Source organism: Lissotriton helveticus, chromosome 7, assembly GCF_964261635.1.
Source record: "Lissotriton helveticus chromosome 7, aLisHel1.1, whole genome shotgun sequence".
Lineage (NCBI taxonomy): Eukaryota > Metazoa > Chordata > Amphibia > Caudata > Salamandridae > Lissotriton > Lissotriton helveticus.
In genome coordinates, this window is record NC_136068.1 from 1,521,728,584 (window position 1) to 1,521,741,244 (window position 12,661).

The window sequence follows — 12,661 nt, forward strand, 5'->3', positions numbered from 1 at the left end:
AGCAATCCTCCCTCCAATCTCTCCCCTACTGGGGGAGCGAGCCAGAAATAGCGCAGTCACAAACTGCTGGCGGTGCACTTAAAGCAAAAGTTACCGCGATGGAGCGCGGGAGTACCCGCTGGACCGGCTACGGGGAGTCCCCAGGGGACAAGGAGGCGCGTGCCCAGGCGGCACGCGAGCCAGGAGTGGAGGAAGAGAGATGGGTGGAGGATACGTGCGGGAAGATGCAAGCTAGGAGCATACCTGCCAACTCACACGGTGCCACAGTGTGACACACGATATAGGCTCCTCTCACACCGTCACCCCGTGAGGAGTCGCTATTACACCGTGCAGTGAAAACAAGCTACAAACCAATTTTCCAGCTCGTTGTGGAGAGGCTTTGAACTGCCAACGTTCAATCAGGGGTGTGAAAACACCCCAGGACATCGGTATTAGCCTCGGTAAGCTATTTTTGTGGTGAGAGGAGGGTGCGTGGGGTTCAAAAGTGCCTCATAGGTACTTCTCGGCGCGAGGCCCCGCCCCCTCAAGGCCCCGCCCCCTCCTCACACTGTTAGATTGTTCTTCACGTTGGCAAGTATGCAGGAGAGGAGAAAGAGAGGTAGTTGGGGGGATAGGTAGGGGAAGATGCAAGCCAGGAGTGGATACAAGAGGTGGGAGGGGGCAGGAATGAGGAGGTACAAGAGGGGAGGGGAGTTGGGATTGCCCCCATCCACTCGGTGGATCACGAGGGGAAGCCTGACCCTGTGGCCTGAAGCCGGTACGAGCCGGAAGTGGATAAAGATAGGTGGATTAGGGCAGGTACAGAAGATACAAGGAGGCTACTACAGTACGCGTACCCCCAATGGGAGATGGGGTGTCCCCGTGTGCAGATGGACCTGTGACCTCGGGCTACGCTGAAGCCAGGGGAGGGGACAGAGTGGCCGTGCCTCCCACATGCACTTTCAAAAGAAGGACAAGTGTTGGAGTATTTAGAAGGAAACAGAGGTTCGCATGGTAATTGGGAGGGTACCAGCGAGTGCTTGTTTATTTGGCATTTTAGTGCTATGTATAAAATGAGGCATCCGATTGCGCATGTATAAAGAGTAGCACAGCATAGCATAAAAACATTACATCAATATGTAGCGTCTTACAGCAATGTTATAACATACCACAATATTGCACAACGCAGCATGGAAGTGAACAGCTGGAACTATAAGGGTATGCCACAGTTTAACATGCCTATTCCGTATTGTGCACACTAATATCGACTCCAGAATACCACGCTGTTAGAATATCATGCTCGAAATGTCCAGGACCAAAATATCGACAAGGTGACTATATATAGATACCTACAGCACTTAGTTCATATTTCTTCATAATATATAAATGTGAGTGCAGTTTAGGTTAATAAATCGATACTTACCTATATACACATATGTTCTCGATATTTTGGTAGCATAATCCCTTTGTAGTCGAAATATCGACATACAGCGTGTGGGTGCTAAACAAATGCCAATAATATAACAAAGAAGCATAATGTAAGTCTATTGCTTACACTCTAAAAAAATCCTCGGGAAGCCTCACTTCAGGCATCACCATCAGCTTGGTAGTTCATTGGTGGCATTCCAGTTCGCAGAAATGCTTTATTTATGCATTCAGTCGGTTTTATAAACTAACAACATCACACAGGGAAAACAAGGTGGTGCATCACAGCCAGGTACTAAAAGCAATCAGATACCTTCCTAACTGAAGCAAGCAAGGACATTCCTCAACAATGTGTTGGCAAACTAAACCCCAAAAATACCAGCATAAGACATTCTGTCCACCTGACACGCACAGCCAAGCTTGTTCTTCCTGGGTATTTTTATGGAAATGAAACCACACACATCTCTGAAGAGCACACAGAATTATTTTTTGGAAATTGATTTTGAATTTGCGATCATTGTCAAGGACTGTCAAGAGCTTTCACCTTCAACCCAACGCAGCCAGACCCTGATCTAGGCAAATCTCAGGTGGCAGTGTAAGCACTTGGTTGATTGCCATGATGGCTGATGCCAAAATAATTTTCTGTAAAGGTTGATTTACTGACTTCTAAGATGTTAGCTGCTCTGCTTCATAAGAAATGGTTCCAGACTGAAGTTTTCTTTCAGTTGGTACTATCGAAAAAATGATAAAAGTTAGCGTGGTTGACAGTGTCAGACATGTTGTTGATGGTTCATCCAAACCTTGAGTCCTCAAGAATCATCAATAGGAAATCTGGAAACAGCTTCCAGATTCCCTTTTCTTCTAGTTGGTGGATCCCTTAAGATGCCTTCCTCAGTCGCACCTGATTCTCATTAACTGTCCAGACAGCGAACCAAAAGCAGGTGGAACACATTCCATTAGTTGTAGCCAAACTACATATACACACCATAGGCTAATCCTAGGCTCATCCTGATCTAGAACCCATCCCGCGCATAAGAGAGCAGGTCCTTGGCCACGCATCAGTTGCCAAAGACTCTCTCAAGATGGCGGCTTGTGAACAATGATGCTCACCAAAGCTTGCACTGTCTTCAGGATTCTTGGTGTTGAGGATAACGTAAATGCTGGCTTATTATTGAGTCCTTTTCTGTGGAGCTCAAACCTTAAGATCCAACTTTGCTCATACAACCAAGGGACCGTTTCTCATCCATGGTATTGTTGTGGCGTGAGCAATGGTAAAGCATGACATCCGGCGTCCGTGATATTTTCATGTGTTGTCATCTTTTGAAGGATAATGACATGAAACTCTAACCAGTTATGGTCACCCCCCATAAATACACACCCCAGTCATCTCCTTTGAATGGTCCCTATACTGGGACATGTACTGGCAACCATGTTCAATAGGCGCGGCGTTTCACAAAGACGTCAGGGTATTGGAGCCTCTCTCAAGATTCAAGGTGAGCCCCACCACCCACCACCCTCCAATCAGAACTAACATAAACACACAACTCACCCCAAGGAACACCCTTAACAAAAGGCCCAGCAGCCCTTATAAAATGGATTATTTATAAGGGAGATGGGGTCACAAGAGTGCGGCCACCACCCGCATGCACCAAAGGAGCCCTGTTGGTTTGTAGCTATGTTTGTGCCACACAAGGAAGAAACAACAGTTGCCTCTTCCTTCAAGCCCACCCACCCCCTCTCCTTCCTCCCACCAATCCCGCCAGCTCGTCACAAAATGTTTTCTGCTACTGATTGCAACAAAAGGAAAGAACACAAATTAATTGTTTCCATGGGAGACCACAGCTCTGGCCTCTTTCCACAACTTTCAATTTCGAGTGCTGTTTTACACAAGAAAATAACAGTGGGAGCTGGGTGGGGGTTGGGTCTCAGATATTTTGAAGAGTTTAAAGAACAAATATAGGCACAGCACATGGTTCAGCTGTATTCAATACAATACGGTATTAGAACCGAGCTCCATTCTGAGGTGCATTGGCTGAGCTGTCGGCGGAGTCAGTGCCGAGATTCAGCGGGTTTTCACGTTGCCAAGACAGGGTGAGCGCTGTGTTTGGCTGTTAATTATGAAACAGCATGAGTTGAAGTAACTCAGGAATGAGGCACTTCGGCGGAGCTCTTTTGGGTGTTTCAGGTCAGGTTTAAAAGAGCAGGTAATTAAGGAATAGCGAGCATTGCTTCCAATCTGGGTTCAGGTACATCTGCAGAGGCGTGCGGAACACCCAGAGTGCTCGGGGCTCCTCAAATCAGGATTGAGGCTCACTGTTGGAGCTTTGTGGAGTTTCCATGCACACATGAGCAGACGATAGGGTAAGCCACGCTTGAACCGCACTGGCAGAGCTGTGCGGAAGTTCTTTAATAAGAGTGGACTCTGCAAGCCGCGCACGAGGGGCAGTGGCGGAGCCGCGTGGAGACCCTGGCGATGGAATGCCATGATGCGCTGCAAGCTGTTGCTGAGGTAACCCGCCGATATGTTTAGGTTTCCCGAGTGATCATGTCGGCCGTCAGTGTGCACTGGTGAGCGCGAGGCAGTGATGCTGCAGGCGAGGAGGGATGCCGCGCGGCGCCCGAGGCAGCACTTTCGGGATGTCCCTTTCGGAGGTACCCCGCTGGCACAGAAGCCGGGAATGTTGCCCGCGGTATGGCATTCTCGTGCTAATGCAATGTCAGGTCCTAGCAACACAGGTCCGGCATTCCCCATCAATAGCGGCATGTTGATGCATAACTGTCCCTGACCCTTCCCAACTGGCTGTCCAGGGCACACGCTTGTCAGCAAACCCAACCACATTCCTAAACAACTAGCTTCCCCTTCACCCTATTTTCTCCATCTTATACGCTGGTTAGCAGATGACCCCGTGCCATCACCAGGGACTCAGTTTTGGGGAACGTTGTAATGGGGTGCTTTAGTCCCAATGGTCCATTAAACCGACTTAAGCCCCCAGACCGCACTGATATAGTTTTAGGCTGTCTATGGCTGCAAACTGCTGTACAGTGGCTTGGCGTCACCTGCTAACCCTGGCCATGTACACAATCAGAGGTCGAACCCACAACAACCCCTCCCCCTCACATTCCATCACACGAGAAGCCCCGGGTGCCCCTACCAGATAAAGTCGGTGCAGTGGCTGCAGAAGGTGGGCTGCTTGAAGAAGCGCGCGGTGAACTTGTGGCTCTTCACCTCGTGGACCAGCTTCTGCCTCAAGGCGCCTTTCCGGCAGAAGAGCGGCTTGACGAAGGGCGTCTCGGCGTCGGAGCCCGTGCACACCTGAGCCATCGCCGCCTCCGGAAACGGCGCAGCCGAGGTCCCGAGCGGAACTGAGGAAAAGGGGCTTGGAGTGAGGGAGAGCGAAGCGAGGCAGCGGTGTCCACCCAGGAGTGAGCGGTGGAATCCGGAGTGACAGAGAGAAGGAGGCGCGGAGAGGCGAGCGGAGGGCGAGAGAGCTGGAAGACGAGGCTGGCTCCAGAAGACGGCGCTGCACACTGCAGCGCGCTCCACAGACGCGCAAGGCAGACACCTGCGCGCAGCGCGGGCCGGCCTCCCGGGGGCTCCCTGTGCGTCTAGAGTGGGAGAGGGGGGGTCTACAGACAGAAGGAGCGCTGGAGTGAGAGATAGAGAGGGGGTCGAGAGCGAGAGGGGCGCGCAAGCTTCCAGTGACTGCCCCCAAAAGTGGCGAGCTAAGGGCGCCCTGGGCCCTAATGCAAGCATGCAGTGTGGCCACCTGCTCGGTAAAAATATAAATCCCTAATTGGGATGCCAGCGACCCCACATGAGCCCCAGTGCCACTGCATCTGCTGTACCGCCGCTGCCTAAGCCTCTGCCCCCTAACCACTGGTAGAAGGAACTTGATCTGTGTCACGCAAAAAATACACTCCACGCCGTTCCTTAAGCATAAAAGGCCATTTATTAGGACAGGTTGTAAAAACACAATACCTTAACCAAAATATAAATTTTAACTCAATCCACAAACCGATAACATTTCGTTCACCTCGCCCAATCCCCCTTCACTCTTGCTGCTCACTTCCCATTCCACTCTCTGCCTCGTCCAACTCTCCATTCACCTCCTCGCTTATCTTTCAACATCCTCTCCTGTATCTCCCGCCACCGCACTCTAGCATCCCCCACCGCCATCATTCACCTGTTCCCCCGCCAGAGGGGTGGGTGTGCCCATCTGATACTCCCCACCCCTCAAAAATACTGCCATCCCCCAACCTGAACAACCCGTCCTAAACTGGCACGCTATCCTACCCATCCCCGTGCCCTCGAAAACATGTAGGGTGGGTGGTCCAAAAACTGCCTTTACCCTTCCCCAGTGATAGGCGCAGGAAGAGGACGAAACTCCTCCCCTGGCCCTAATGAACCTAACCCAAGTCCCTACCCCCTTACCCAACCCTTGCCCCCTAACAGTCTGTACTTCTGGGCCATCATGTGCGAAAACCCCGGGAGAAGACTGGTCTGCGACCTGACTTCCCTCGGGGGCCGCATTGCGGGTCATACTCACAATGGGTATATTGATCGTACACTACAGTGGACGTTATACTGCATACTGGTGAGCATACTCATACACTACAGCTCGTACGCTACCATTATACTGAACACTGGATAGATTACTCCTACACTACACCTCATACTTTAAAATGGAAATTATACCACACGCTGGAGATCATACGCTACACTGCAGCGCGCACTCTATTGATATTACACTGGACAGTGTGTTCTGCACTAGGGATCATACGCTAACACTAAAGCCAAACTCTAACATACCTACACCTGAGACGATACTCTGCTCCAGAGCTTGTACACCTATAGTATACCACAGCAGCGGCGGCCGGCTCAGGTAAGCGCAGTGGGCAGGGCATGGCGTGGCAAGGGGGGAGCCGAGGGACGACGGAATAGGTATAATTAAATAAATAATACCTATACCGTCGTCCATCAGCTTCCCCCCTGCCGCGCCCAGGCCTGCCTCACCGTGCTTACCTGAGCTGGCCGCCACTGTACCACAGACTCGTCACAATTGATTATGCTCTACACTTTGGATCGTACTCGATACAGGATCTCAGACTTCTACAGACTGCAGTCGTAACCTTTCCGGCAGCAAGGTCCTCTGGCAGCAAGCTCCACCAGTGTAACACCCCCTCTCATGACCTCTGCACCCAGCTGTTCCTATTCTTCAACAACAAATTCATCAGCTTCTATGAAAACTTCAAGGCGCAACCAAATCTTTCCACCCTTGCAGCCCTCATGCTCATGTCTACCAACACCCAGTTAACCACCATGACCACCTAGGCCACCATTACTACTGAAGAAATGGTAAAGACAATGCAGCCCATACAATCCGGAGCACCTTCGGACTCCCCTCATCATGTCTTCATCAAAGATAAATAAATAAAGGACTGGAACACCACTCAGTCTGGATTCAGGCACAACCATAGTACAGAGAGCGTCATCATCCCTGCCACAGATGACATGCAGATCATCGCGGATAAAGGTGACACCACAGCCCTCACCCTACTGCGTTTTTCTGGAGCCTTCAAACCTACCTGCCACACCATCCCTATCCAACAACAGCACAAAACCGACATCCAAGGTCCCACACTTCTCTGGATTGGCCCCTTCCTGAAAGGTGCACCGATCCTCACTCAGCCCCACTCAGTTCAACCTCTACATGACCCCACTCTTCAGCATCATCCATGCCCACATAATCAACATCATATCCTATGCCACCCAGTTCATACTCTCCCTCACCGACAAGGCACAAAACACCCAGACCAATTTCTCAGCCGAAAGAGAAGACGGAAGGAGTACATTTTGGCAAACACATCTCACTCTGGGATTTCACCTGGTGGCCTGCCAAACCAGGACCACACCTTTTCTGGCAACCCACGCAAAGAACCTTAGAATAGTAATTGACAACGAACTCATCATGATCGGCTAAGTGAGCACAGTCTCTTGTCTCCTACATCCAGACATTTAAGATGCTCAAGAAGATCTTCAAATGGCTCACTATCAACACTTCCAGCCCCGTCACCCAAACCCTCATCAACAGCAAGCTGAACTACAGCAACATATACTGTGCTGGAATGAACACTCAACTGACCAGAAGATCCCAGCCTATACAAAGCTCACTGACCAGGCTCACTCTGAACCTTTCACCAGACACTCACATCACCCCACAACTCAGAGTTCCACTGTCTCCCAATCCACAAATTATCACTCTTCAAACTCCTCACACACACATATACTAAGTCCAACATTGGCCCCATGTACCTCACAAACCACATAAACTTCCACAAACCTACCAGACATCTTCCTTCATTGTACCTCGCACCTAAAGCTTCGAACAACCAGCTCCCACATATCAAAGTTTCCTCCACAATTCATGAATTCTTATTTTCTCACTGATGTACATAAATGACTTCTAAGCTAAGCACCGAACAAATGCTCTACTAACCTAATGCAACTAAAAACAAACAATATTCACAATCAAATAATTGCACTCCCAGATCCTCATGAAATGGCACCCAAAGTAAGAACGCTGTGCCATAATATTCAAATACCAACAACAACATAAAATACTATAATATTACATAACAAAACATTTATACATAACTCAGACAGCTCATACATACTACCCACTATCTTCAATAGACTGACAACACACAACTCTCCTGAAAAGTCTCCTCCACTTAAGACATCCAATGAGTCAAACACTGCCTGAACCTCATCCAGACTTACCTAAAGTTCACCTAATGGGTCAGAATAGCTAATATTCTCCAAAATCAATAACAACCAACAAGGGTTGCCATCTTTCCCAGAGAAAAATACTGGACACCTGTGCAGATTATAATGTTCTGCAAAGGCCCAGATTTGATTCTTAAGTAGAACTTTATATAAAATAGGCTGTACTGATTTGTATCATGGCTTTTCTGTCTTTGTTTCATTTAATTACCAGTCATGGGCCATAAGGCCATCTGTAAATCCCATTTACAGAGTTTTCTTCTATCAGTTACTGTTTAAATTATATACTGATAAAGGGAAAAAATACAGGATTTAGGGTAATCTTTTCATTTTTGTACCTTCAGGGACTTTAAAATACTGGTCATACCCGTATAAAACCGGTTAGGTGGCAACGTTAGCAACAACTAGTCCACATCAAACTCAAACACATGCTAATGAATGGATTTGAACCACAACTATCACCCAATACCATGTTGCTTAGACTTACCCTAGACTCCCAACTTACCATCAAGGAAAACATTGTGAAGCACCACTCAAGAAAGAGAAACCATTCATCCCAGAAAGCAACGTCAGAACTGCTGATCACACCCTCATACTCTCACTTCTGAATGGTGGCGGCACCCTTCTCCATGGCCCGACTTCATATTGTCCCTGTCTAAGGACACCCTGTACACCACAGCACATCTTATCAATGCCTGAAGAAATATGAACATATCATCCTGACAGAACTCCACCTGCTCCCCTAGCAGCCAGCAACACCTTCAAAACTGGTTGCATTATCCACAGACCCATCACAACCAGCACCCAGGTTTACAATGGTGGCAAACGTACAACCTCCAATGACTCCTGGCACACCTACAGCCAGGACAGCATCAGATAGCCGAAGGGCAAAAAGAAAAACAAGGAAACAGACATTCTCCAGTTATGCAACAAAATCTCACCATCCGAGTGCTGGAACAGCATGCAAGTACCCTTCGTGGCTGCCCCAACCAGGGCCGGACTGGCTACCGGGCAGTTTGGAATGTTGCTGAGCTGGGGGTATATTTTGTTGATGGGGACCTGCGTGTACTAAACGAAATTCATTTTGTGTTTATTATTTTGAAGCACAAGCAGGTCTCCATGAACGAAATCAGCCCCCACTGCAGTAAAATCAGCCAGCAGCTCGGCAGCATTCCAAACTGCCCGGTAGTCAGTCCGGCCCTGGCCCCAACCCTTCTCCAATCTAGGAAATGGCTGGGGACACATCTCTTGAAAGAACACTACATCATGATGCAGAAACAGTCCACCTTCACTCTGAGCCATCTTCAACTCCAGTCGCTGAATTACTGTGTTTTTGTCTATGACTCTGTACAGCATTTCACTGCCTTGTAGCTATACAATACTACATACACACATATATACATTCATTTAGTACCCAGACAGAGCAAATGCCTAGGCAATGCCCAAGTCAAATGATCATCTTGGTGGTATATACTGCTACAGTTCAGTGACGAATTATTGAGGATTCAAATATCGTGGTACATAAATATGTTGTCAAAAATATCAATCACAAAAATATTGTTTTCCTACACATATAAAGGTAAGTACAAACATATAAAAAATATCGTTTCACACTAATATCACTAAAAAAGACAAAAATATGAATTTTTAATAGAAATATATAAGTCAAAGTAGTGAATATTTAATATTTTAATATATAACATAGCTCTAATGTAAAAGACATAAATATAAGTAACATTTAATATGATATATACATATATACTTAAACAAACATATACACATAAATATATATATTATTAAACATATTTCACATTATAATACATGTTTTAATGTTTTTTAAAATGTATTAATGTTAAACATATATATATATATATATTAATATATATATATATATATATATATATACATAAAACTAAATAATTAACAAATTAAGTGAAAATAAGTACCTCAACTACAAATAATTAAAAATATTTAAAAAAGTATATATATGTATATATAAATCATATAAAAAAGAATATAAATGCAAGCAATATTTAAACAATATTAAAAAAGTAGCAACATCTGTGAAAAATGTACTATTCCCACTTTAGTCTGTGCAACAATAGGGAAAGCGCTGGGCACCGGGAGAGTGACATTTACTTTTCCTACTCCAGTCCATGCAACAGTAGGGAAAGCGTTGAATACCAAAGGAGTAAAATGTACTATTTCCACTCTAATCTGTGCAACAGTAAAGAAAGCATTGGATTGCAAACGGGTAAAATTAAGTATTCCCACTCCAGTCTATGTATCAGTATGGAAACCGCTGGTACCAGAGGGGTAACATTTACTATTCCCACTCCAGTCTGTGCAACAGCAGGGAAAGCGTTGGACTCTGTAGGGGTAACATTTACTATTCCCGCTCCAGTCTGTGCAACAGTGAAACAGGTGTTGGATACCAGAGAGGTAAAATGTACTATTCCCACTCCAGAAAAATTTCCTATTCCCACTCCAGTCTGTGCAACAGTAGAGAAAGCAGTGGACTCCGGAGGGGTAACGTTTACTAATCCCACTCCACTATGTGCAGCAGTAGAGAGTAGTTCACTTCAAACAAATAACATATTTTAACTATGCTATTAAGTAACCAAAACTATAACATTTGTAATATAGAAATTATATGTCTAAATTAAAAATAATTAAACAAATTATATAATTATTACAATTTGTAATAATTCTTATCAATTAAAATACATAATAATTAAATTAAAATGCCACACAATATTCTCACAAACATAAAAGCCAACAAAAAAAATGTAATTGATATAAAAAGAGTACAACACAATGAACGAATTAAGTAATAAGTCAAACAATTACTAATAAATTGATAAATACTTTTAAATGTATTATTACTTAAATAATTTGCCACTATATTCTCCTGAAAACACAACAAAGCACACCTAATAAATACCATGAAACATCACATTATTAAATAATTTACACAATTATCAATAATTAAATATTTCAATACAAATTAGTAATTAATTAGTATTCAATTAGTACCAAATTAATTAAATAATCCTGTACAAACTAAACAACCCACACCTTAAATGTAACTAAAACATGATAATTGCACAATGTACATAATTCATTATTAATAAAATAGTTAATATATTAATAGTTAATTATCAATACATTTTCTCTTAATTAACTTCCCATCCTGTACCCTTAAAAACCCAACAACCTGCACCTAAAATATAACTTACAAAATATAATAAACAAAAATTACATAATTAATGATCAATTAAACATTTAATATTCAATTAATAATTAAATATTAATAAACTGTATCTAATTTCCTACCCTTTACCCCTATGAACCCAACAACCTGCACCTAAAATATAGTTTGTAAAAATATAATAATTAAACAATTATCAACTAAACAATTATTAATAAATCAATATTTAATTATTAATTAATTCTACTTATTTAACTTCCCACCCTTTACTCCTGTAAAACCCAACAACTCGCACATAAAATACGACTTAAAACTATATTTACTACACAATTTACATAATTATCAATTGAATAATTTATAGTAATAACACATTAATTATAATGAATTAACTTCCCACCCTTTACCATACAAACTTAACATGCAGCACCTAAAATATAACTTGAAAAATATATTAATTACTCATTTTATATAATTATCAATTCAATAATGAATTAACTTCCCACTGTGTACCAATACAAACCTCACAACCCGCTACAACACTATAAATTATAATTACCAATTACATTTAATAAAAAAATTACAAAAAATTACAAACTGTATTGAAAACGTTAACATCAATTATAAAAACAGTTTATAACATATTCGATTAAAATATAAACTAAAATACATAAAGATAACTAAAAAGTGATATTTTTTACAAGTGTATTTTTGTAAATGATATTAACAACAGTTATTTTTGACAATATCACATCAATATTTTGTAAACAATATTTCTCCATATTTGTGTGATTCAATAATTTTGATATGATATTTTGTACAAATACCACTGCTACGTTAAGAAAACATCTAACACATTGAACTATTAATAGCAAAACTTCAATCGTAAACGAATGTAAATGCAAATATACTGTTGTCTTGAAAAACAACTCATGAAAATCAGTCTCTGGCCTGTTTTGAAGCCTCGTAGTGAGGATGCGAAGGAACTGCACTCCATTGATGCTGCAAGGGGGAAACGGCCTTACCAACGTAGGCTTAGCCACGCGTCCTGTTTGCCGCAAGCCATACCACGCTTGCCTTAACCACGCATGTGCCTTCACAACGCATATGCGTGGTTAAGGCAATGCGCTGTCTAGTTGCTGAGCGGAGGGGAAAGACACGCAGAGGAAGACTCGGACTCGAAGACTCAGGACTTGGGAGAGGACATGATGAGGTAAGTGTGGCTGGGACTTGGTCTTGGGGGATGGAGAGGGTAGTTTTTCATG

At 43.9% G+C, this 12,661-nt stretch overlaps 1 protein-coding gene across 1 annotated transcript in view; it reads right to left on the reverse strand.

Annotated features, from left to right (window-relative positions):
- PRKCG (protein kinase C gamma) overlaps positions 1-4,726 on the reverse strand; it is a 1,201,807-nt gene extending 1,197,081 nt beyond the window's left edge. Inside the window, exon 1 of the mRNA XM_078650936.1 lies at positions 4,557-4,726. Coding sequence (XP_078507062.1) covers positions 4,557-4,726 — 170 coding nt within the window. The remainder of the gene's footprint in view (positions 1-4,556) is intronic.
- Between the last annotated feature and the right edge of the window lie 7,935 nt (positions 4,727-12,661).